Source organism: Colletotrichum siamense (genome assembly GCF_013390195.1).
Source record: "Colletotrichum siamense strain Cg363 chromosome Unknown KSG_Cg363_contig05, whole genome shotgun sequence".
NCBI lineage: Eukaryota > Fungi > Ascomycota > Sordariomycetes > Glomerellales > Glomerellaceae > Colletotrichum > Colletotrichum siamense.
Genome location: NW_023501018.1, coordinates 5,137,652 through 5,160,485, shown reverse-complemented (window position 1 = coordinate 5,160,485; position 22,834 = coordinate 5,137,652). Strand labels below are relative to the sequence as shown.

The following is a 22,834-nucleotide window of genomic DNA, read 5'->3' as shown; positions in this document are numbered from 1 at the left end:
CAACCTAATTCATAGCAGAAATTGTGACATAATTCGGCTGACATGACTGGCCAATTACTGGTTCCAACGCGAGCTATCAAGCTTCAGCAGGTGCGGCTCGACACAGCAACTATCCGCCAAACGTTACTACAGATCTTGAATCGTGAGATGAATTGGGGTTATAAATTTAGAGGCAGCCAAAAGACGTGCATAAGCGGTGGTACCTCTCGATTTACGTATACTTGACTTACCTGAGCCCAATGACCTCATCTGACCGCAGTTGCCCACGCCTTTGATTGACAGGGATTGGCTCAATTGAACGACTCCAGACCATGTCACCGCAAGGCGTTGACAATGGCGCCAGCGCAGGCCGAAAGAGAGACAACAACGGCCTTTATCGGGATCGGGCGGGCTCAGTTCCGCAGCTGGGCCGGGGGTGAGTCAATTCCAATGGCCGTTTTGGCGCTGGGCCTCGCGCCGGTTTTCGCCCCGGTACCGCGGGGCTGCTTGCCCGCGGGAAGGGACGCCCCAGCCTCCAGACACCCTGCGCGACCGATTTCGATAAACATGGCACGATGGTGCATGCAGCAAATCACGCAAAGGCGTAGCTAGTGTCCGCCCGTATCAATCGTTTTGCGGTGTATTAAAAGGGTAGAGGAGACCCGAGCCTGAACCGGTCAAACCCGATCAAAGTTGTTTAAAGCCGAGTGTGTCGAAGTCCTATCGGAAGCATCTACTAATCAGAAATAACTTTCTTGACTTCACCGCATACAGTCTACTCAAGGATATAAGTCATTTGAGTCACACCTCGGGTATTTACGCGTATTGCAACTCTCAAGGCAACGACAGTATCTGCTCATCACAAAAAGCAAAAGATGACGAACCACATCGTTGTTCTTGGGTGAGTTTCCTCCAGTTTCGAGCTCGTTTACACACTGACCGTCCTCAGCGCTGGCGTGTCCGGCCTCACTGCCGCCCTGCTCTTGTCCAAGAGCAAAGCCAACTCCGTGACTGTCATCGCCAAGCACATGCCCGGCGACTATGACATTGAATACACATCTCCGTGGGCTGGAGCCAACGTCTTGCCGTGAGTCTTCGATATCACGTTATCAGACATATGACACTGACCGCCAACCTCCAGCATGGCACCCGCCTCCGACAACAGATGGGAGAGGAGGACATGGCCCGAGATCAAGCGCCTGGCCGCTGAGGTGCCCGAGGCCGGCATTCACTTTCAAAGTGAGTTACTTGATCATTTACAGCATGTCACGTTCATACTAACACAGTCCAGAGTCAATTGTATACCGCCGCAAGAAGGACATTGAGGCCGGCGGCAACCCCTACGACGCTCTCTACTCCGTGGACCCCTGGTACCGCGACATGATGCCAGACTTCCGCGAGCTGCGCCAGGACGAGCTCCCCGAAAACGCCCACTCGGGCTGCATTTTCACCTCCGTCTGCATCAACACAGCGCTCTACCTGCCCTGGCTGATCGGCGAGTGTCGCAAGAACGGCGTCGTCTTCAAGCGCGGCGTCATCGCGCACATCCGCGAGCTCAAGGGCCTGCACCACACGGGCAACCCCGCCGACATCATCGTCAACGCCTCAGGCCTGCTGGCGTGCAAGCTGGGCGGCGTCGAGGACAAGACGGTGCGCCCCGCGCGCGGGCAGGTCGTCGTCGTGCGCAACGAGATCGAGCCCATGGCCACCATCTCCGGCACCGACGACGGCCCGACGGAGGTGTGCTACATGATGACTCGCGCCAACGGCGGCGGCACGATCCTGGGCGGCACCTACGACAAGGATAACTGGGACGCGAACCCGGACCCCAACATTGCGGTGAGGATCATGAAGCGCGCCGTCGACCTGTGCCCTGCCCTGACGGGCGGCAAGGGCATCGAGGCGCTGAGCATCATTCGTCACGGCGTCGGACTGAGGCCGTACCGCGAGGGCGGCGTCAGGATCGAGATTGACACCAAGACTTTTGAGGATGGCACGCCGATTGTCCACGACTACGGCCACGCTGGCTGGGGATACCAGGGATCGTACGGCACTGCGGAGGGTGTTGTTGAGTTGGTGAACCAGATCAGGATGGAGAAGGGCGAGAAGCTGGCGAATGAGCCGAAGCTCTTCTCATGGGACCGGCCGGCGAAGTTGTAGACAAGTGGTGTTTACTTTTTCTCTTCCTTTTATTTGTTTTCTGGATATATTGGGCATGATATTCTATGATAGAAAAATAATTCAGCTGCGTCTTTGAGGCAGCTAGCCGAGATTCTCTCCTTTTACTGCCTGTAGGCTTTGACAGTACGAATTGTGCAACTCAGGATGCCCGCACAGTGGGTCGTACCTGCAGTTCGCGACAGCTTTCAGAAGCTCCCCTGTCTATCACCAAGCCTCACCACCAACACTTCCACAGCTCCCGAAGCTGCACCATGGCCGACACCACGCTCCCAGTCCATGTCCAAGCGACGCGCTTGGTACTCGACATTGCAAACGGCCGCCATGCGCTTTCCAAGGCCATCCCACCACTGCTCCTCGCGCTCGACGCGGTCCTCTGCGGGCTGATCATCTGGAAAGTCCCATGTTAGCCACATTTGCCCTCCACCAGCGAAGGGGCTTCTGGTAGCTGACTTGGAGTTTTCAGACACGGAAATCGACTGGGTGGCGTACATGGAGCAGGTGGCTCAGTTCGTCTCCGGCGAGCGCGACTACACCAAGATCAAGGGCGGCACCGGCCCCCTCGTCTACCCGGCCGCCCACGTCTACACGTACACGGGACTCTACTACCTCACCGACGAGGGAAAGGACATCTTCTTGGCGCAGCAGCTGTTTGCCATTCTTTACTTGGCTACTCTTGCGGTTGTCATGGCTTGCTACTGGAAAGCAAAGGTACAATCGCATCCTCCTCCAATCGCTATACAAAGCTAACGTCTTTTTCACAGGTCCCGCCATACATCTTCCCCCTCCTTATCCTCTCCAAGCGCCTCCATAGCGTCTTCGTCCTCCGATGCTTCAACGACTGTTTCGCGACCCTCTTCCTCTGGCTTGCCATCTACTTCTTCCAGAAACGCCTCTGGACGCCCGGCGCGATCCTCTATAGCTGGGGCCTCGGCATCAAAATGTCGCTTCTCCTCGTCCTGCCCGCCGTGGGCGTCATACTCTTCCTCGGTCGCGGGTTCGGAGGCAGTCTGCGCGCGGCATGGATCATGGTACAGCTACAAATCGTCATCGCTGTTCCGTTCGTGGCCGACAACGCCAAGGGCTATCTCGGCCGCGCCTTCGAGCTGTCGCGGCAGTTCTTCTTCAAGTGGACGGTCAACTGGCGCTTCGTGGGAGAGGAGACGTTCCTGAGCAAGCCATTCTCGATTGCGCTTCTAGGTCTACATGTCGCGGGGTTGGTCCTCTTCATCGCCACCCGCTGGCTCAACCCTGCCCAGCGCCCGCTCTCGTCGCTCGTGGCCCCTATGCTGCAGGGCAAGTCGCCGTTTGCAGGGTTGGAGGAGAGACAGGTGGCCAGCCGGGTGACGCCGCACTACGTTCTCACGACGATCCTCTCGGCCAACGTGTTGGGTCTGCTCTTCGCCAGGTCTCTGCATTACCAGTTCTACGCCTATCTAGCCTGGTCGACGCCGTACCTCCTCTGGCGCAGCGGCCTTCCCGTCGTTCTGGTATACGCGCTGTGGGCGGCGCAAGAGTGGGCGTGGAATGTGTATCCCAGCACGGATGCGAGCTCGCAGGTTGTGGTCGGCGTCATGGCAGTCACCGCTGTCGCGGCGTGGTTTGCGGCGGCGAGCGAGGGCAAGCCGGAGGAGAAAGTGGAGGAGAAGGAGCAGTGAAGTGTGTGGGATATCATGAGTCGTCAGGTCGCTTGCAAATCAATACTCGTCTTCGGAGTCGGATGGCGGCATCTTGCCGACGTTGGAATCGCTCTCGTCTTCTTCGTCTTCGTACCTGGTCTTGGCAAACTCCTTGGGCCTGGTCTCGTTAGCAATGGCCACGGAGTATGGCGGAAGAACAGGTCAACATACCAGTAGGGCTGCTTGCGCCAGGCCTTCTCATCGCGGACGACGTTAATGATCTCGCCCATCACCCGACCGTCTGCCTCGTCGTACCGCTCCGCCAGCACATACCCGCCGCGCTTGATCCAGATGGTGTTGCGGAAACGCTGGGCCAGTTCGAGAACGAGGTCCTTCTTGTTGGGCAGCTCGCAGTTGTATAGGTTGTTGCCCTCGGCCTTGATGACGCGCACGATGGCCTGGTTCTTCTCGAGGGTGTCGGGAGGGTTCAAGGTCTCCTCAGCCGCGGCTTGGGCAGTTCGTTTCGTGCGTGCCATTGTGTTTTGGGGTTGGCGAGGCTACCAGGGAAAGAATGGCGAGGCTGTATCCGGAGGTGGGGGATTATTCTCGAAGGAAATCAGACTCGACAACTTTTTTTTGGTGGCGTGGTGGGGTAAGGTAATTTTGGTCAATTGGGGGTTTGGCGCGGGGCAGGCCCGAGTTCCGCTAGCGCTGATGGACAGCAGGGACATTGCTGGGCACCTGGGCTACATCAAGTCACCGGAGCTTCCTCCTCGAAGCTAGACAATTCCTTGCAAAAACACAACAGTTGAAAAAGTTACCCCATGAGGAAATCCGACCAGCTGGGCCACCACCCTTTACATCGATCTAGAGATCACCGGCGCCTTACATCACGATCCGGACCTGTAAAGGCGGACATACTCCGCCTAAAGCTTCCAAAGCTCATCTCGGACCCGCTTTCTCGCAATTCAGTTTCCGCCCCCGGTGGTCTCCAGAGCTCCCCCCGGCTTCACTCCCCTCCATCTCAGGTCCCAACCAAAGTAGTGCTCACCTTTGTCCAGTCAAGTCTTATCAACGCCGCCCGTGACACAGCGTCAAGCAAACAGCTCTGGTGTCTCTCAGACGGGTCAATTGCCAACCGGAACTTGCCCGGACAACGTCTGCATGTCTTCCATTGCTTTCACACCGTCTCGTCCTCTGGCTCCAGCAATCCGCCCGTTCGTCCCCCATCACGCAACCACTAGACGAGAAGCCCATCCCGTCACAACTCACGATGTGAGAGGCTAGACCTAGCCAGCCACTGCCTACGGCCACATGCTTCTCAAATTTTTCTTGAGTTCTCCCGCGCCCGGTGGAGAAGGAGGTCTCCATCTGCACCCAGTGAACCCTGCATGCGCCTGCCGCCCATAGGCTCAAGATAGTGCGAACGCCTACCTCTCGGTACACGACGCTTGCCAGACGAGCCAGAAACGTCAAGGATCAGATCCACGGACGCCACCACCATCGTGACATTTCTGTGACTCTATCTTTTCCCCATTCTCGCCTGATCTGTGTGGGATGGAGTGGTGCTTAATTGTTAAGCACAGCTGACAGCCCACCTACTCTTCTCTTATATAAGATAACTAGCCCCAACCAATTTCCCTTTATCATGGCTTTCTCATTTTTTCCGTAGATAATCTTCATGAATTTGTATAGACTAGAAGTCTAGTCTTTCCATTCCGCAATGGAGGCCGCCATGTTCAAGACTCTCGTCGAGGTCGAGTCCCGCGACCGAGACAACGACCCTCCCCTCCTCCCCGCCGCGCCCGCCGAAGCTGTTCCTCGAACATACCCGGGATCTCCTCATCGCGAGGACGCCTCGATTGAGCTCCAGCGTATCGACACCAAGAATGCAAACGCAGGCAAAAAGAGCCCAAGGGGCAGCACGGCACCCTCCCGAGCCCAATCACCGTGCCGCACACCGACGACCTCGGGCAGCGACCTCGAGATGTCACGCCCGTCGACTCCCGTCGCCATCGAGTCCCTCCCAAGCATCACAGATCCCTACATGAACCGCTTCCGTCTAGCAGCCGCCTGCCTCATCAATCTCGGCAACGGTCTCAACGACAGCGCTCCGGGTGCTCTGATTCCGTACATGGAGAAGTACACAACCCCTACCCATCCTTCACGTTCATCACGACAGCTGCTAACAAAGACAGGCATTACAATATCGGCTACGCCATCGTGTCTCTCATCTTCATAGGCAACGCCTTCGGCTTCATCTTCGGCGCCGTCTTTCTCGAGTCCCTCCGCGCAAAGCTCGGCCGCGCCCGCCTCCTCGCCGTCGCCCAGTCCCTAATCACCCTCGCTTACGTGCCCATCCTCGTCCTGGCACCATTCCCGGTGATAGTCGTCTCCTTCTTCATGATCGGCTTCGGCATGTCCCTCAACCTCGCCATCAACAACGTCTTCTGCGGCTCCCTCCGCAACGCCACCACCGCCCTGGGCTTCCTCCACGGCGCCTACGGTCTGGGCGGCACCATCGGGCCGCTGATGGCCACCGCGCTCGTCACGGGCGCCCACGCGAGCTGGAGCACGTACTACTTCATTACCCTGGGCCTCGCCGCCTTCAACGGCGTCTTCGCGACCTGGTCCTTCTGGCACTACGAAAAGGACCTGCCGCTCTCCCAGCAACAGACCAGGTCAGACGCAGACACCACCTCGGCGACCCAGCTGCTCGCCATGTTCTCCGCCCTCAAGATGCGCATCGTCCTCCTCGGCGCCCTTTTCATATTCGCCTACCAGGGCGCCGAGGTGTCCATCTCGGGCTGGGTCATCTCCTTCCTCATCGCGGTGCGCAACGGCGACCCGGACGCCGTCGGCTACGTCACGGCCGGCTTCTGGGCCGGCATCACCCTCGGCCGGTTCCTGCTGTCCCACCCCGCCCACCGCGTCGGCGAGAAGCTCTTCGTCGTCCTCGCTATCGTCGGCGCGGCGGTGTTCCAGGTGCTGGTCTGGTGGGTCCCCAACGTCGTCGGCCCCGCGGTGTCGGTGGCCATCGTCGGACTACTGCTGGGGCCCATCTACCCCTGCGCGGCTGCGGTCTTCATGAGAGGTATGACGAGGCAGGAGCGAGTCAGCGGAATGGGTGTGATTAGTGCTTTTGGCAGCTCTGGCGGTGCGGTGGCGCCGTTCACGACGGGTATTCTGGCACAGGCTGCTGGGACGTGGGTGTTGCACCCCATCGCCATCGGTCTGTTTGCCGTGATGATGGCGTCTTGGTACGGGATCCCGCACGCCCGCAAGCGGAGTGAGTAGGTCAGCAGCATGATGGCATGAGATGTCTGGGCATGTGTTGTTGAGTAGCCTGCGTCCCAAAAGTCGGGACAAATGAGCCGCCGTGGCGGAATGCCCTGTTTGGGATGTCTAAGTGGTAAAACTGGGTCTGATGATTGAACATCGGTCGGAGTTTGGTTGGCGATCTGCATTTTGGATGAGAAGGACGAAAATTCATAGAATCAGGGACCACGAGACAATACGTGGCTGCGGGAATCCGAAAACCAAAATATCATTGTTAACGCCGTCCACGGCAGCGCCGTTCATGTCTATCTCTATCGTAAGAAACGTCCCAAGCTCATATATCCGCTGTATGTCTATCCCACATGGTTGGTACCTGGCATCTAGAGAAATCTTTCTAGTGGTGAATACGGCCGCGCGCAGCGTCCTTGACGCTGACCTTGCCGTCGACAATCTGCTTGACGGTGTCCAGAATGTCGGAAAAGTCGTTGAAGGTGACAAAAGAGACATTCTCTTTCTCGCACCACGAGACGAGGTCTGCGTTTGTTGGTTAGCTTGGTTCGTCCCGAGTCCAGTTGACAAAGACGGCAAAAAAAGGAATAAACTCACCCTTGCCGCGCTTGGCAAAGAGCAGATCCGTCTCGCGGGCGGCAGACAGATCGGAGACTCCGTCGCCGGCGTAGAACATGACGGGGCGGTCGGGAAGGGACGAGTACTTGCGCAACTCAATCGACTTGTCGTGGCCGTGGATGCTGTCGTCGTGGTAGACAATCTGCCAGCCGTGCGGCTCATTGATGCTCTTCCCCTCGCGGGGCGCGACCTGGTTGCTCACGATCTGGATGTTGGCGTCGACCTCCTCCTCGCCGAGCCACTGGATGAGCAGGGCGCGGATGATGGGGCGCATGCCGCCGGAGATGATGACGACGGGGATGTTCTGCTCCTTTGCCCAGAAGTAGAACTCCTTGAAGACGGGGTCGAGCTTGACGTTCTTCTTGAGCAGGTCGATGCACTGGTCGAAGGGCAGGGGGATGCTCTCCATCATCTCGCGGAAGGCGTCGCGGAAGTGCTTGTGGCCCTCGAGCACGGCGAGGTTGCCGTCGCGGCGCTTCTCGTAGCCGAAGCCGACGTTGTCCGTCATGTAGTCGTTGGAGTCCTCGAGGGTGATTGTGCCGTCGAAGTCGGTGAAGAAGATGAACTTGGGGTTCGTGGCCAGGGCCGGCGTGTCGGTGACTTGGGAGCCCATCTTGTCGGTGGTATGGGGGTTTCGGTGGAGTTAGGTATGAAAGTTGTGAGAAAGAGTGTAGATGAGTGAGATGTGAGATTGGGATTTGAGATCTAGGTGAGATCAAAGGAGGGGGAGGGGCACGCAGGATGGACAGCCTAAGGTAGGTAGTCGAGGTTGAAAGTAGCAAGAGAGTGGGTCAGAGAAGTTGTCCTAGAGACAAAAGATGTATGAATGGCTTTATATACGGGACGAGGTAATACCAAGGAGCCGCCCGGACATGCAGTTTTCGAACTTGGGATGGGAAAAGGAATTGTTAGGTATCAATTTTCTGTTCTATCTGCAGCCTTTGCCGCCAACAAATCCATGCATCCTATTCCATGTGTGTTTGCTACCCGTGCAGACCATGTTAATCCTGTCCAGATACTGTTGAGCCAATCCATCCAACCAGGTCAGGTCCAAAAAAAAAAAAGACTCAGCTTCCGGCGCCGTCAAGGCGGACGAGGAAAAAGCCAAAGAGCATCCCGCCAGTGACGACATCGGCCCCCCTCCGTCCCCGTATCGAGTCCACGAGGAGGACCCTGGAGTGCGGTCTCACCAAGATCTTATCCCCTGAAAGCCGCCGTAAGACAACCCCCCAGTGGCAGCAGACCCCCACCACACGTGCCGTAAATTTCTTCTCTACGCAGTGTACGTACCGCCGCTGCCCCTCCGTCTCGGGCATTCTTCGCCCTTCTGTCCAGGCCCCAACCGCTAGCCCCGGCACCGGCCCGAGCAACCTCCTCCCCCAAATCCGACAGGCGGTGAGACACCTTTCCCTCTGGCCCACCAATTGAGCTGTCCTCCGGCAGAAACCCGCCGCCGCCGCACCACCACCACCACCTCGTCCACCTCGACCACCACCACTACCGTCCAAACTTTGTCTCTGTCGTCCCGTCGCCCGGTGTCCCGACCCTCCCCCGTGCTCGGCCCTTCCCACAATCACCACCCGGCGTCGAAACCACCGCCAATTGGGTCCCTCCGACAAGGTTGCAAGTCGATAACGACCGGGAGAGAGAGAGAGAGCAAAGATGCACCCCATCGCCCGGCCGGCGTCGCGGCTCCTCCACGCCCGCATCGGCCTGCACACCACCGCAGCCCTCGCAAGATGGCCCGCCGCAGCCCTCCCGGCACGACGCCTCTACTCCTCCATCCCGCCATTCCCTCCTCCTCCTCCCCCGCCGAGCTCCTCCGCGACCAAGGAAGAAATAAAGCAAGCTTCCCCAACGAGCGACCCAAGCTCCCCGTCGTCCCCGAGCGCAGACCCGAGCTCTAGCTCCACCACAGCTTCCACATCGGCTTCACCTCCCGACGACGCAACAACCCCCAAGACATCTTCAACCTCAACCTCCTCCTCCAACGACAAAAATGCAGCCCACAACCCCCTCCCCGACGTGGCCTCCAAAATCTACACCGCCCTCCCGCCCGCCCTCCTCGAGAAGCTCTCCCGCCTCATGGACACCGCCCAAACCCGCCTCCTAACCGCCTCCACCACCCTCAACGCCCTCACCGGCTACGCCCCCATCGAGGCCATCAAGCACCAAAACACCCTCCTCGAGGCCCGCCTCGCCGCCGCCCAGGACCAAGTCCGCACCGCCCGCCACACCTACAAGACCACAAACGCCAAGCGCGCCACCACCCAGCGCGAGGTCACCACCCTCCTCGCCCGCAAGGAGACCTGGTCGCCCTCCGACCTCGAACGCTTCACCCAGCTCTACCGCACCGACCACGAGCTCGAGCAGGAGGTCGTCGCCGCCTCCGAGGCCCTCACCGACGCCGAACACGCCGAGCAGGCCCTCGGCCAGCAGCTCAACGCGGGTATCCTCAAGCGCTACCACGAGGAGCAGATCTGGTCCGACCGCATCCGCCGCGCCTCCACCTGGGGCACCTGGGGCCTCATGGGCGTCAACGTCCTCCTCTTCCTCGTGCTGCAGTTCGTCGCCGAGCCGTGGAAGAGGAAACGCCTCGTCCGCGGCGTCGTCGAGCAGGAGAAGACCGTGTTGGAGGGCGTGACGGCCGAGCTGGCGAGTTTGAGAGCGTCCTTGGCGCAACAGCGGGACGAGCCTGCCGCTGCGCCTGTCGACGAGCCCGCTTTTGCTCCCGAGGAAGTCCTCGCCGCCAAGGTCGAGGAGCCCGCGGTGCAGGACGAACTCGATAGAGAGGTGGCTAGCGCTCTTAAGGGCCTGGAAAAGGAGACGACGGACTCCAGGACGTGGAAAGAGTACTTGTCCGACCCCGCGCTGTGGAGGACGCTTTCCGACGCTGCGTTTTGGAGGACGCGGCTGGAGGATCTGTACTCGGAGCGCCGTATCGACTTGCGCATGCGTGATGCTTCCATTCTCGCTCTCGAGGGTGCTGCCGCCGGTGCCACAGTCGCCGGCGGTCTGGCGCTCCTCCTCCTGCGTAGAACATAGACGCGCCTCCCTAGGGTTGTATATAACACTGTACAATATGATACCATATAGAGCACGAGGACAACCTCACGACACCCCCACATACACAAAACCTAATCACGGTGCTCTTCATTTAGGTGTAACCACTGAAGGCTGGGTCTATTAAACAAGCTGCGCTGGGGTCCAATACCTTACAGATATAGACTCTAACCGTAATCCGACAAATCGCTTTCAATGTTCACGTAGCGAACGAACACCTTTTGCTTTTGTTCTCCGTATGTTGTGTCCACCCGTCACGTCACGTCGCTTCGTTTTCTCATCTGCGCCCTCGTCGTCACTGCCTGGCGACGCGCAGCGTCTCTATGCAAACATAGACTGATGTCGCCGGGTCCTGGCGCGCACACGGCGCTGGGTATCCTAGAACGCTCGGCCATGTCTGCTGGTATTTCCCCTATGTTCACGTCGGCATCGTGATCCCGTCACCTCATCAGCTCCAGCTTTTCGTCATTCTTGGTTCTTCAGTCAAAATCGGCGGTGTAAGAGAAGCCACGGAATTCTTCTTGCATGGCTTGCGAGAGGACTGCATTTTGTTAGTCGCACCACTCCGCGCAGAAGAATAGAAAACTTACCTGATTGGACAGGAGTCAAGACGGGCGTGACACTCGTAAACTCAGAATCGAAGTTACTGGTATCTGTGGCGCTCTTGATCTGAGGCATGAAAGGCGGCGCAACACGCTTGTGGTAGATGTCATCCCAGTTGATGTTCCTAAAGAACGGCTGGTTCATGATCTCCTGAGCGTCCGTAGGGCCGCTGCCCAGGCGCTGATCAGGCTCACGAGTGAGGAGCTTCTGCAGGATGGAGACGGAGTCCCTAGGCATGTGAATGGGGTACAGAGGCTCATCAGCCAGAATGGCATCATAAATCTCGTCCTCATCCTCACCACGGAATGGTGACTGCTGAAGAAGCATCTGGTAGATCAGGACACCAAATGCCCACCAATCCACAGCGCGGCCGTACTTCTTGTCAAGCAGAATCTAGACGGGGTCAGCAAGGAAGATGTTGTAATCAAGAGAAGCAAAAACAAACCTCGGGAGCCATGAATTCAGGGGTACCACAGAACGTGCTAGTAGTGGAACCAAACCACATGTCCTCCTTGCAAAGACCGTAATCGGCAATCTTGATGTGTCCGTCCAACGTCAACAGGATGTTGTCGAGCTTCAAGTCACGGTAAATGACACCGTTCTCGTGGAAGTACTTGAGTGCCAAGCAGACTTCCGCGGCGTAGAACCTGTGCATCGTTAGCAAAATCTAATGTGAAGAGACGCGATTGACATACTGAGCTCGCTTGGTGCCAAATTGGCCGCGCTGAATGTGAAGCATGAGATCACCACCACTAATGTACTCCATGACGAAGTAGACACGAGTCTCGGTCTGGAAACAAGCGTGGAGGTTGGTCAAGAACGGATGTCTCTCGCGGTTAGCAATCAGGAAGACTCGCTTCTCACTCCTTATGCTTTCCACTTCATCGTTCTCAATAATGAACTCCTTCTTCAGCACCTTAATGGCATACAACCTCTTGGATCGCTTCGTCTCCGCAAGCATGACCTTTCCGAAGTTACCCTTACCCAGCACAGCAAGGAAGTTGAAGTGGTCAAGGCCAATGCGCTGGCCAGTGCCCGGGTCGGTGGCGGAGGGCAACGGCTTGCGTCCGGCGCTCGGCACTCCGCCAGGCGTAATAGGCGACAGCTGCGGTGCCTCTTGCAACTTAGGCGAAGAGACAGGGGGCTGCTGAGGCGGCTGCTGGTACATCTGCTGCTGCTGCTGCGGCTGTTGAGGAGGCGGTTGGGAGTACTGCTGAGGAGGCGGTTGCTGCTGCTGCTGCTGAACAGGGCGTTGAGGTTGTTGCTGCACAGGAGGCTGCTGGGAGTAGGTGTTGACATTGGCGTAGTCCGCCGGGTTGTACTTGCGCTGTTGGCCGTAGGGATCTTCCGGCCCTTGATCGTGGGGTGATCCATACCCACCACTTGGTCCATAGCGTCCATAATCTTGAGACTGAGGCTTCTGCTGGCCCATTGATCCGCTCATTGCAGCCGTCGCCGCTGCCGCCGCGGCAGAGCTAGAGGACGTGCGGTCGGGGTGGGGTCTTTGGCCAGGAGGAGACTGCTGTTGGTACATGATCTTGGCAGCCTCCGTAGCCTCAGGGGAGCCTTGAGCGTATGGTGGCTGGGTGGCACTATGGGGCGGGGAGCTCAGAGTGCTTGTCGGGCTTGTGGGCTGCTTCCTAAGCGTGCGGTCGCTGAGAGAAGACGAAGTCTTGTTCTTGTTGATCATGCGGGTCGACTTGATACCCTCCAGAATCTGGTTAGCCACCGCCATCGACATGCCGCAGAAGTCAGGGACAAGGTGGACACAAGCAGAGTGGGCAGTAAGGCCACATTCCGCGCATTTTCGGCAATTCTTCTTTCCAAAGGGCAGAATGTAACCACAGTGGCAGCACCAGTTGGCCGTCATGTTGGAGAAGGCCTGGAACCTGTGTGGGATGCGGTGGTTGATCTTCTCCTCGTCCGGATCCGTCTCAGCATTGCTCTTACTAATGCACTTGGTAACGACGCTGCTGTAGCACTTGGTGTGGCAAGTGTACTTGCAGTCCTCGCACTGCATGCCAGCCGAGTACTTGAGGAAGTCTCCGCAAAGGGCGCAGCGCATGATGTTGTAGAACTGGTGCTGGACGAACTTGTGACCGTACATCTCGTGCACCTCCTCCTTGCGCTGACGAACGGCACCCTTTCTGCCCAATCCCTGCAGGTCGAGGGGGCGGCGGTCCTTGTTTTGCTTGAGGAAGCCCAGGGAAAGTTGAATCTGGCCGGCCGGCTCGAGGTTGAACCAGCCGTCGATGGGCTGTTGGGGGATCGCCTGCATGGGCATCGGGCCAGGGGCGGCTCCTCCTTGCGGGGCACCCGGCGATGGTGGAGGTGCACCGGCTCCAAACGACTGCTGCGACTGACCAGGGTTCATGGGGAACTGCGGCGGCGGCGCTCCCATTCTATCGGCAGAAACCCATCCAGAGTTGGTAATCTCGGCCTCGATCTTCTTCCTTCTCATTTCCTCTACGATATCGGAAATTCGTACCCAAAGCATGCCGATGGGAATAGCATGCTCGGCGGGCTTGTCGTAGACGGTAAGTTCGATCTCGTTGGCCTTGTCTACGTCAATCGTGTGGTACTCGGCCTCCCACTTGTCTGTTCTGGTGACCCTCGTGCGCGCAACGACGTTGTCCTCAACCTTGACGGCAATAAAAGTCTCCGGACCGCGAGAGAAGCGGCTCATACTAGCGTGGTCGACGTCTTTGATCTGTCCGACGCGGATGGTGAGCTGGCCACTGAGGGGCTTTCGAAGGTTAGGCATATTGATGGAGTCATCTGTGAAGCGGTGTTAGTCACCTATACAGTAGGCAGCACCATTTGCCCGCTTCAACATACCGTCGGGACTATCAGCAGTGTCCATGTCAATGTGAAGTTCCTCGTAACGTTTCATGGCCTGCTTAAGCAAGAGAATCTTTTGCTTGCTCTCGACCCTGCGAGCGGCCGCATCCGCTCTGCTTTTGCGGTCGCCCTCCATGCCGTACAGCTGAACCATCTTTTCAACGCCCTTGAGGTACTGCTCCTCCACATTAAGCTTGAACTGGATCTGGGACAGCATGAGCTGAATACGGGGGCCGAGGTAGGGGGTATCATATTTGATGAGGTCTAGAGAGAGTCAGCGGCGAAGTTTGGGACAGTGTCGGCGCAGACGAACCGAGCTTTGTAAAGTTAGGACGCGGCTTCGGGATAGAAGACGACGGGCCGGGAGGGGCGTAAGGATGGCGGGGAGGCATCAAGTCGGAGTGGCCGCCGATTTGGCTGAACTGGACGTTGCCGCCAGAAACTGCGTTGCCTTGGCCGTAGCCGCTACGGTCTGTCCACTGCCCAGAGGCGTCCTTTGGCGGTGGAGGGGGCGCGTCCTCGACATCGCCGCTGAGAGGTCTGTCGGAGGGAGATCCGAGGGACATGCCGTCCATACCGCGACGCATCTGAGCCTCGCGGAGCTTCTCTTCGAAGAACTGCAGGTTTCGTCGGCCATCGCGCATCTGCGAGTCGAGTCGAGATCGGACGGCCTCGTTGTTTGTCTGCGCACGCATAGCATTGGCGGCATTAAGCAGCGCCTTTTCGCGCTCAATCTTCTTGAGGATGTTCTGGATGGCGTCTTCTTCGTTCATGTTGGGCGGTGGGGGTGCGCGACTCCACGCGCGGGGGAAGAAATATGTGGTGTGCTGTGGTGGTGTTGGTGTGGTGTGTGTGTTGGGTATGGATTGTTGGGGTGAAGATGCGGCGGCGCGAGGTGGCGACCGTCGGGAGAAGTGATGATGATGGTGGTGCTGCCGATGCTAGAACTGTAGTCATTCGCCCGGGGCGAAGAATGTGCGGCAGCTTAGGTATGGTAGCAATAGGTACGACGCGGCGACGGCAGCACGAGACGAAGCAGCTGTCTAAGGCTGAGGGGATAAGGCCAGGTCTGGCTCTGGAGGTGGAGGTGCAGATGTTCTGTTATGGATACCGGGGGTTCGGCGTCGGGGAGGGGAGAGGGGGGCACCTCAGTTAAGGCTCGGGCAGGCCTGGCGGGTTTGGCACGACCTGGACGTCGAGATCGGTCTGTCGGAGGTCGGTGTTTGCGGACTATCACGACAGAGATTCGGTTGGGTGCGACCGGCCCTGAGGAGTGGTGTTGTTTTCCGCAGGCGGGATGAGTTGGTTAAAAGATGTCGTCAGTGGGTTTTGGAGCAGGACACACGACGGGGGGGTTTGTTCCCAGGTCGGGAGGGGTCGCTCGCTGGTGGTGGTGGTGGTGGTGGCAGATGGTGGTGGTGGTGGATGGTGGAGGACGTGCTGGGCTGGTGAGGTCCTACTGCCTTGGGCATGAGGAGGGGAACGAATAGTGACTTGGTCCTCCTGCTGTTTTGGCGGGGAACACTGCGAAGACCATGTACCTCTGACGTATCAGTCCTTTGATGCCAAAGAGTACGTACCGAAGACTCTGGAGGGGGACGACGGCGAAATGGAGGGGTGTTACGAAAGCGCCCCGGCGGACGAAGCAACTCTGTAACTCGATGTGAAGATGGCAGGCGAGCTAACCCATGATTCGGACGATTATTTCAATTACTACCGCCTTTTTTGGACGCGCTGGTCTTCTGTCCTACTACCTACCTATCCAGTGTGATATCACCTCATTAGCATGTGGGAGCAGGCTGCTGCAGAGCATCCAGCAGTACCGACAGATTTTTCCTTCCTTTCTTTCTTCTGTAAGGTATTTCGTGCATGCATCGCATCAGACCGCCAACTACAGACACCCGACATCACTTTCCATCTGCTTCCACATGGGGACCTGGTGATGCCCAACTCGTGCCCTGGAAGCATTGGTAGCGGGTACTGCACATCAACACATCAGTCATTCTCCCCCAATCTTCACCGCGTAGACACACACGCAGACGGCCTGTATTCGTATCCATAGGGCACCAAGGCTCAACCCCAGCTGGAGACGAGGTCCCAGGCCCCTCCAGGCTCCTCGTTCATTCATTCGCCTTGTTCCCGTCGCTGGTCCCTGTCTCACTCATTCGTTTGGCCGCCGCTCAATCAAATCAATCAATTGTGGCGGCGCCTTGCAGAAACCCACGGCGGAAAAAATAAAAAAAAGTCCTGCGCCGGACGTGGGGCGACCAAATCCTAGGTAGGACTTTTTGCGCTGTTTCACCACGGTGAAGAAGACTCACTGCCCACGCCAATCATCCTGTTAACAAAGCCAGACATGACATATTCCCAGCTTTGCAGTACTGCATAGCGATGAGTTTCCCGTACACCATGGACAGGCACACAGGCTGCTCCTGGAGCTCTCGCATCTCAGGTATGACAAGTTACAGATCCCCTTCTCGCGGACAGCTACCTCCGCCAAAACTGCTGCTCTCAACCCCAAAGAAACATCAACCCGGTACCTTGTCTTGAGAACGGATACCTCTCCCTGGGTACTGGCGAATATGACTGGACGGAAACCAACTGATCCCACCTGGTGCAGCCTACCTACCCACCAATAGCGCCTTCATCACACCTCACTCGTCCGTCCGGCCCTCTCTCACCCTCCTCATCACATTCGCACTCACCACCACAAACAAACCAGATTCACCACAACAACCGAAGCCTGCAGCCCAGCTCCAGTGCCCACTGCCCAGCTGCCAGCCAGCCAGCTTCTGCCTCTACCTAGGTTATGTTCGGGGAGTTTTCAGAGACCCAGTTTAAGCATGGCCAATCCTCGTTGGAGCTGCTTTCTGCTGTGTGCACCATCACTCGATTCACCCACCTACAACTCTCTCTATGATCTGATGATGCTGCTCCTGCTGCAGCCCTAAGTTTCCCGTTCCTCCCGTCTAGCTGCTTCCCTACCGCAGTAGCGCCTCTACCAATCGCAATCCCTCCGTCGTACTCGCCGTCACCATGCGCCGTCACTCTGCAACGGCCGCCTGTGAACCGGCCGGCCTTCATTTCAAGAACCCGACCCATCCCACGAAACCGCACATGTCAAAGCAGTTTACCCTCTCTGTTCAATGTCTCTTATCTTGCTCAGCATCGTCCGTGCCGTTGCATCTGCCAGATGGTCACTCAACACCACGACTCCCTCCCCAACCGTTCTAAAAGGCCGCCACAGCGCCACAGCTTCCACTCTTCCCCTCGTGATTGTCGTTCGCCGTCCGTCATCCCCGGCTGACACCTGCACTGCCGACGAAAAGGTCTCACTAAAAAGTGCCCCCCGCCCCAGCAGCTGCCGGCCGGCCTTTCCGCGCCACACCGACGGCGACTCCTCCCCAGATCCCGCCCTATGGACTCCCGCTCCGTCACAAACGAACACAAACCACGCGTTTAGAATACGAGCTTTTTACCAGCGAAGCTACCTACCTGCTCTCTTCGGGAGCCCAGAGTGGACGCTAAACGACATATGCCATCGACTAAGCCATCTTCAGCTGTGCCGGACATCAACACGAGAGCATCTATTGACCGCACTTATTGTTCAGTTCATGCCCAGCTGTGTAACGTTTACTTGAAACAAACCTAGCCCTCACCACAGCCAAAGATCGCCGTCCCCTTCAGCCCAAACAATGACAACCTGCGGTTCAATGCCTGGCCCGAGTGTTTGAACATGGCTCTGTTCATGCTCTCAAGCTCAGCAGCAAGAACAAATCGCAGCGTAACCGCGCCTCAGCAAAAGGGCCAGTCCAGTCAACGACCGCTCCCCAAAAAGAGCCCAGCGCCGTCGCGGAACCGTTTCGACCCCACCAGTCGCCGTTCATGGTCCTCCCCTCCACCGCCGGCCCGCCCAAACCCAACCCAACCCGGGCTTGCTTCTGTCTTCCCTTATCTGCAACCCGCGGAACTCGACGCCAACGTGGGAATGCTACCTTGCCTTCGGAGAAAGCAAAGTGATTCCGTCATCGCGCCTCATAATTGCGGCGCAAGCCGTTCATCATCCTCTCGCTCTCGCAACGTGCACGCATAGCTGAACCAGGGATCGATCACATTGTATCCTTTTTATAGCCTCAACATACGACGCAGCCGATCACATCACGGCCGGCTCATCTGCCATCGCATAAAAGTCCTGCTTCGCAACGTTTCCCTAGAAATTCGGCGATGGGGTCTGTGTCTGTGCACTTTTTTCGATCTGATCTGATGTACGTTGCCTGCCAAGCGGGCTTTCCGCAACGGGACGCATGTACGTCGTCGAGCTTATGCCGGTAGTGCGTCCCGTCCAGCGGTCAACGTCTAAGCCACCCGGACAGTCGGGATGAAAAAGCGTCGGCTTTCATGGGCTTCTATTGAGGTCGTCCTACTTTTGAAAGGGTGGCTTGAGATCAGTATTTGATCTGAGATTTAGCGTGCTGAAGCTTGTTGGTGATAACGTGTTTTTGCAGCATTGATCGATCTTGCCTCCCAATCATCACTGGAAATTTTCGATCAACAATCAATTGGAGAGCCTCGTCTGAGTCTGAGTTGTGGCATGGCTTTCGTCTGGTATTTTCGAACCTGGGCTAAGAACGCACGCGTCTCGCCGTGTCCTGAATGCGAATAAAAATGTGTCTTTTTGATCGCTATTTGACATTCTACCAATATATGTCTCGTTCTTCATTGATCAAAACATTCTGAACATACTGACGACCAAATAATCAAGGTTTTTGACGTGCTTCTGTCGCCTCTGAAGTTTGATCTGGCATCCGCCAAATTAATCACATCACACCCCTCTGACCATAAAATATTACTTTACACGATCCATACTATTTAAACTCGGGAGAGTTCAAATACCTTATTGAAACCAGTGTAAACCACCTGGGGATCCAGGATTGGACCCGCGAGTCCAGCTGTCATCTTGTCCCTTCTTCTTCTTTATTTTCTCCCATGATTCCACTTATTCATCTAGCGTGTTATCGAAGCCGTCCAAGTGCATTTCTCTCCCAGACCTGCTGTCTTGATCTTTGCTCCAGTGAACGTGGCAACATCAAATAGCGTTGTCAAACGTTCACCATAGTTATTGCTGCCTCCCATTTCACGCACCATGTCATTTCATGAGGCAAACCACGATTGCGACTTGGGCAACCCAACCTGCACATACAACCCACCAATAACATCGACACGATATCATACACACAGGTTGTCCAGAGAATCAATGAGCTAACAGGATATGATTTAAAAAGCAATCGACACCCAACACCGAATCGTGTCGCTTTTAACTACCGTCTAATAACCTACAAGCCCAAACTTCGCCATGGCACCATTGAAATTCCTTTAAGAAGTGTAATCCTTCTGCAGCAGCTTGGCAATAGTGTTGAGCTGGATGTTGCTCGTGCCCTCGTAGATGGCGCCGATCTTGCTGTCACGCCAGAACTTCTCGGCGGGCCCGTCGCGGACGAAGCCCATGCCACCCATCCACTCGATCGCCAGACCAGACACGCGCTGCGCGACCTGGGACGCGTACAGCTTGGCCATGGCGGCGTCCATGACGAAGTTCTCGCCGGCCTCCTTCTTGCGGGCAGCGTTGTACACCAGGGCGCGCGCGGCGGCGATCTCGGTGTACGACTGCGCGATCTGGTGCTGCATGCCCTGGAACTCGCCGACGAGCTGGCCGAACTGCTTGCGGTCGTTCCAGACGTACCTGGCGGTGTAAGTATGGAGTCACTGGCGGGCAGAAGTTGGCGGGAAACTTACTTGACGGCGTTCTCCCAAGAGCCGAGAGCCAGACCTGTCATCTGAGCGGCGATACCGATACGGCCCTCGTTCAGGAGTCCGATGGCGTACTTGTATCCATGGCCCTTCTCACCGAGGAGGTTCTCCTTGGGGATCTCGACATCATCAAAGTTGATGACGCAGGTGCTGCTGGCCCTGATACCGAGCTTCTTCTCCTTCTTCGCAATCGAGAAGCCCTTGGTGTCCTTCTCGACAATGAAAGCGGTGATACCCTTGTACCCCTTGGCAGGGTCCAGGTTCGCAAAGACGATGAAGAAGTCGGCCTCCATGGAGTTGGTGATCCACATCTTGGAGCCGTTGATCTTGTACCCGCTCTCCGTCTCGGTGGCCTTGGTCGCGAGCGCGAACGCGTCAGAGCCGCTGACGGGCTCGCTGAGGCAGAAGCTGCCGACGGTGTTGGTGGCGAGCTTGGGCAGGAAGCGCTTCTGCAGCTGGCTGCTACCCCACTTGATGATGGCGGTGTTGACGAGGGTGTTGTGGACGTCGACCATGACGCTGACGCTGGGGTCGACGCGCGCGAGCTCCTCGATGCCGATGATGGCGCTGGTGAAGTTCATGCCCGCGCCGCCAAACTCCTCGGGGATCTCGACGCCCATCAGGCCCTGCTCGAAGAGCTGCTCAACAATGGTCGGGTCCATGTTCTCGGCCTCGTCCATCTCGCGGACCTTGGGCGCGATCACGTCGTTGGCGAACTTGCTGACGGTCTCGGCCATGGCGGCCTCGACCTCGGAAAGGTGGGTAATGGGGGTCGGCGGGATGTCGGTGATGTCGAGGTGGTCGGCATTACGGCGGCGCTGCGTGGTGGAAAGGGGTCTGATGGTTCTATACGAGCGCTCATGTCAGTCCGTTGCTCCGCAAGACATTCTTCTTTCATGGTTGTCTACATCGGCCACTTACTGCTGGAGTGGCGAGAATGTCCGGCCCGGAGTGCAATTCCTCGCCCTCGCCAGCGCGGCAACACCACGGCTTCCCCTCATGGCAGGGCGGAGAGCCCTTGCGATCGACGACATGATTACAGAGAGACTGTAGAGAAAACGCGAACTACAAATTGCCCCAGCAACGGCAAGTCCAGAAGAAAGAAAGGAGGATCGAAAACTCTTGACAGGGCGGGTGATCGTAAGATCGCCGGAGGTGCTCTGGTACTTATGCTCCGTCGGTGACCGTGCGGTGGTGATGCGTAGAGGGAAAGCGCCCGGACTTGTATTGGTCAATTGGCGCCGAACGGTGAACCTGAGATGAGGCGATAGAGAGTAAGCAAATTTGGGAAACCAAATAAGCCAAAGGGGAAGGGGGGGCGAGTGGAAAATAGAGTCAAAGATGTGTACCGACTAGGCCGTGAACCTCAAAGCCATTCGCAGCCACGGCACCTGGCGGTTGGCGAACAGACACAGCGCCCGCTTCAGCCGAGGATATCCATCCCGCAGCGGGGAGCTTGCCCCCCCAGGCTGGGGGGCCAAGGGCCCCTGGGGAGAGCCGACGGCGCAGTAAACGTCTGAAAAGCCGGGGTTCACCCACATTTTGGCGGCGGCTTACGTCAGGATCTTCCCCAAAGCGCGTTTGGGATTGGACATGGGCGGAGGCATGTGATCCAGACGAGGTGGAATCCGGTCCGCGTTCGGTGCAAGGGGCGGGTCAAGATGGCCGAAGGGGTGGGTCCGGGGGACGGAGCGCCGGTGGACTTTGTGCCTGAGGTTCTCAACCTGGACTAGAGTCTCCGGAGAGTATTACCTAAGCAGGAAAATTCCCAGCGACGGTTGAGCCAGGGCGACATAGGCGCATCGCGACGAGCTTCGGTTGAGGAGACAGCAATTGGGTGCCGCCAGTTCGATACGCAGTTGTCCGCCATGGCCAGCACACTTCTCAGGTCTCTCTTCGCCCCGGCGATAAGGCCAGCGACCTTCCCCCGCGCCGCCTCATTCCTCACATCGATGCCGAAGACGACACCGATGATCCGCTCCTTCTCCTCGACACCCATCCAGAATGCCACCGTCAACCAGGTCTTGCGTGTTCGTCCTCCCTCTCGCGAACACCAGCATGTTTCTAGATGACGGAAATTTGCTAACAAACTATCACCAGGGCTGCCACAAGAAGGGCAAGCGCGCTCGTCACACTGTCTCCCCCGCCCTGTCCGAGATGAACGCTCCCGCCATGAAGGGCGTATGCCTCAGAGTCGGTATTGTCCGCCCGAAGAAGCCCAACTCCGGCCAGCGAAAGACCGCTCGTGTCCGCCTCTCCAACGGTCGTCACATTACCGCATATATCCCCGGCGAGGGTCACAACATCCAGCAGCACAGTGTCGTCCTCGTCCGCGGTGGCCGCAGTCAGGATTGTCCCGGTGTGCGATACCACCTTGTCCGTGGCGCTCTCGATCTCGGTGGTGTTGGTAGCCGAACCACCTCTCGTTCCAAGTACGGAACCATGAAGCCCAAGAAGGCTACTGTCGGCTAGACGGATACGTGAGGCGGAGACGGATAGACGGAGGTTGATGGCAGGGAGTCACGAGTTGCAAGAACATGACCAAAGTCATGGAATGACGATAACGGTGTGTGAATCGACACCAAAATGTACCATATGATGTACAAAAATACCACAAAGTCAAATTTGAAAATCTTTCGGATATTCTCCAGACGTCGCTTGTCATTTGCAAATATCTACAGAGCACACATAGTGTCCAAGCCAGACGAAACCCTTTGACGCCGCTCCACGTTTAGTGCCCCAAAGCCTGCCCATTGTCTCTCGTCGATGCAGGTGAAATTGAATCGTGGCAAACCCAAAAGCCACCCCAGTGAAATTGTTAATACAAGCTACATTTT

General features: G+C 57.3%; 9 protein-coding genes across 9 annotated transcripts; 5 read left to right on the top strand and 4 right to left on the bottom strand.

The window, feature by feature from the left end:
• Nucleotides 1-854: 854 nt before the first annotated feature.
• Nucleotides 855-2,139, top strand: OXDA-1 (D-amino-acid oxidase; the record flags this gene model as incomplete). Its single annotated transcript, XM_036640797.1, has 4 exons — nucleotides 855-880; nucleotides 929-1,066; nucleotides 1,121-1,218; nucleotides 1,271-2,139. The coding sequence occupies 4 exons, from the start codon at nucleotides 855-857 to the stop codon at nucleotides 2,137-2,139; spliced, it is 1,131 nt and encodes a 376-aa protein (XP_036494403.1).
• Nucleotides 2,140-2,411: 272 nt separating this feature from the next.
• On the top strand, nucleotides 2,412-3,815 carry alg-3 (Dol-P-Man:Man(5)GlcNAc(2)-PP-Dol alpha-1,3-mannosyltransferase; the record flags this gene model as incomplete). The annotated part of the gene is made up of 3 exons (XM_036640796.1): nucleotides 2,412-2,562; nucleotides 2,624-2,868; nucleotides 2,922-3,815. 3 exons carry the CDS (start codon nucleotides 2,412-2,414, stop codon nucleotides 3,813-3,815), a joined length of 1,290 nt encoding a protein of 429 aa, XP_036494307.1.
• Nucleotides 3,816-3,854: 39 nt separating this feature from the next.
• CGCS363_v008946 (S1-like domain-containing protein) lies at nucleotides 3,855-4,312 on the bottom strand (the record flags this gene model as incomplete). The annotated part of the gene is made up of 2 exons (XM_036640795.1): nucleotides 3,855-3,954; nucleotides 4,008-4,312. The coding sequence occupies 2 exons, from the start codon at nucleotides 4,310-4,312 to the stop codon at nucleotides 3,855-3,857; spliced, it is 405 nt and encodes a 134-aa protein (XP_036494308.1).
• A 1,187-nt stretch (nucleotides 4,313-5,499) lies between these two features.
• Nucleotides 5,500-7,073, top strand: CGCS363_v008945 (Bypass of stop codon protein 6; the record flags this gene model as incomplete). The annotated part of the gene is made up of 2 exons (XM_036640794.1): nucleotides 5,500-5,918; nucleotides 5,975-7,073. The coding sequence occupies 2 exons, from the start codon at nucleotides 5,500-5,502 to the stop codon at nucleotides 7,071-7,073; spliced, it is 1,518 nt and encodes a 505-aa protein (XP_036494309.1).
• Nucleotides 7,074-7,449: 376 nt separating this feature from the next.
• Nucleotides 7,450-8,295, bottom strand: ptf1-1 (Pdp3-interacting factor 1; the record flags this gene model as incomplete). The annotated part of the gene is made up of 2 exons (XM_036640793.1): nucleotides 7,450-7,589; nucleotides 7,662-8,295. 2 exons carry the CDS (start codon nucleotides 8,293-8,295, stop codon nucleotides 7,450-7,452), a joined length of 774 nt encoding a protein of 257 aa, XP_036494310.1.
• A 1,049-nt stretch (nucleotides 8,296-9,344) lies between these two features.
• Nucleotides 9,345-10,727, top strand: CGCS363_v008943 (Sensitive to high expression protein 9-like protein; the record flags this gene model as incomplete). Its single annotated transcript, XM_036640792.1, has 1 exon — nucleotides 9,345-10,727. One exon carries the CDS (start codon nucleotides 9,345-9,347, stop codon nucleotides 10,725-10,727), a length of 1,383 nt encoding a protein of 460 aa, XP_036494834.1.
• A 497-nt stretch (nucleotides 10,728-11,224) lies between these two features.
• CGCS363_v008942 (Protein kinase C-like) lies at nucleotides 11,225-14,962 on the bottom strand (the record flags this gene model as incomplete). The annotated part of the gene is made up of 6 exons (XM_036640791.1): nucleotides 11,225-11,286; nucleotides 11,336-11,741; nucleotides 11,794-11,995; nucleotides 12,044-14,126; nucleotides 14,187-14,453; nucleotides 14,503-14,962. The coding sequence occupies 6 exons, from the start codon at nucleotides 14,960-14,962 to the stop codon at nucleotides 11,225-11,227; spliced, it is 3,480 nt and encodes a 1,159-aa protein (XP_036494836.1).
• Nucleotides 14,963-19,562: 4,600 nt separating this feature from the next.
• On the bottom strand, nucleotides 19,563-21,031 carry CGCS363_v008941 (Short/branched chain specific acyl-CoA dehydrogenase; the record flags this gene model as incomplete). The annotated part of the gene is made up of 3 exons (XM_036640790.1): nucleotides 19,563-19,929; nucleotides 19,983-20,843; nucleotides 20,919-21,031. The coding sequence occupies 3 exons, from the start codon at nucleotides 21,029-21,031 to the stop codon at nucleotides 19,563-19,565; spliced, it is 1,341 nt and encodes a 446-aa protein (XP_036494305.1).
• An 834-nt stretch (nucleotides 21,032-21,865) lies between these two features.
• CGCS363_v008940 (putative 37S ribosomal protein S12) lies at nucleotides 21,866-22,469 on the top strand (the record flags this gene model as incomplete). Its single annotated transcript, XM_036640789.1, has 2 exons — nucleotides 21,866-22,027; nucleotides 22,098-22,469. 2 exons carry the CDS (start codon nucleotides 21,866-21,868, stop codon nucleotides 22,467-22,469), a joined length of 534 nt encoding a protein of 177 aa, XP_036494306.1.
• Nucleotides 22,470-22,834: the final 365 nt, after the last annotated feature.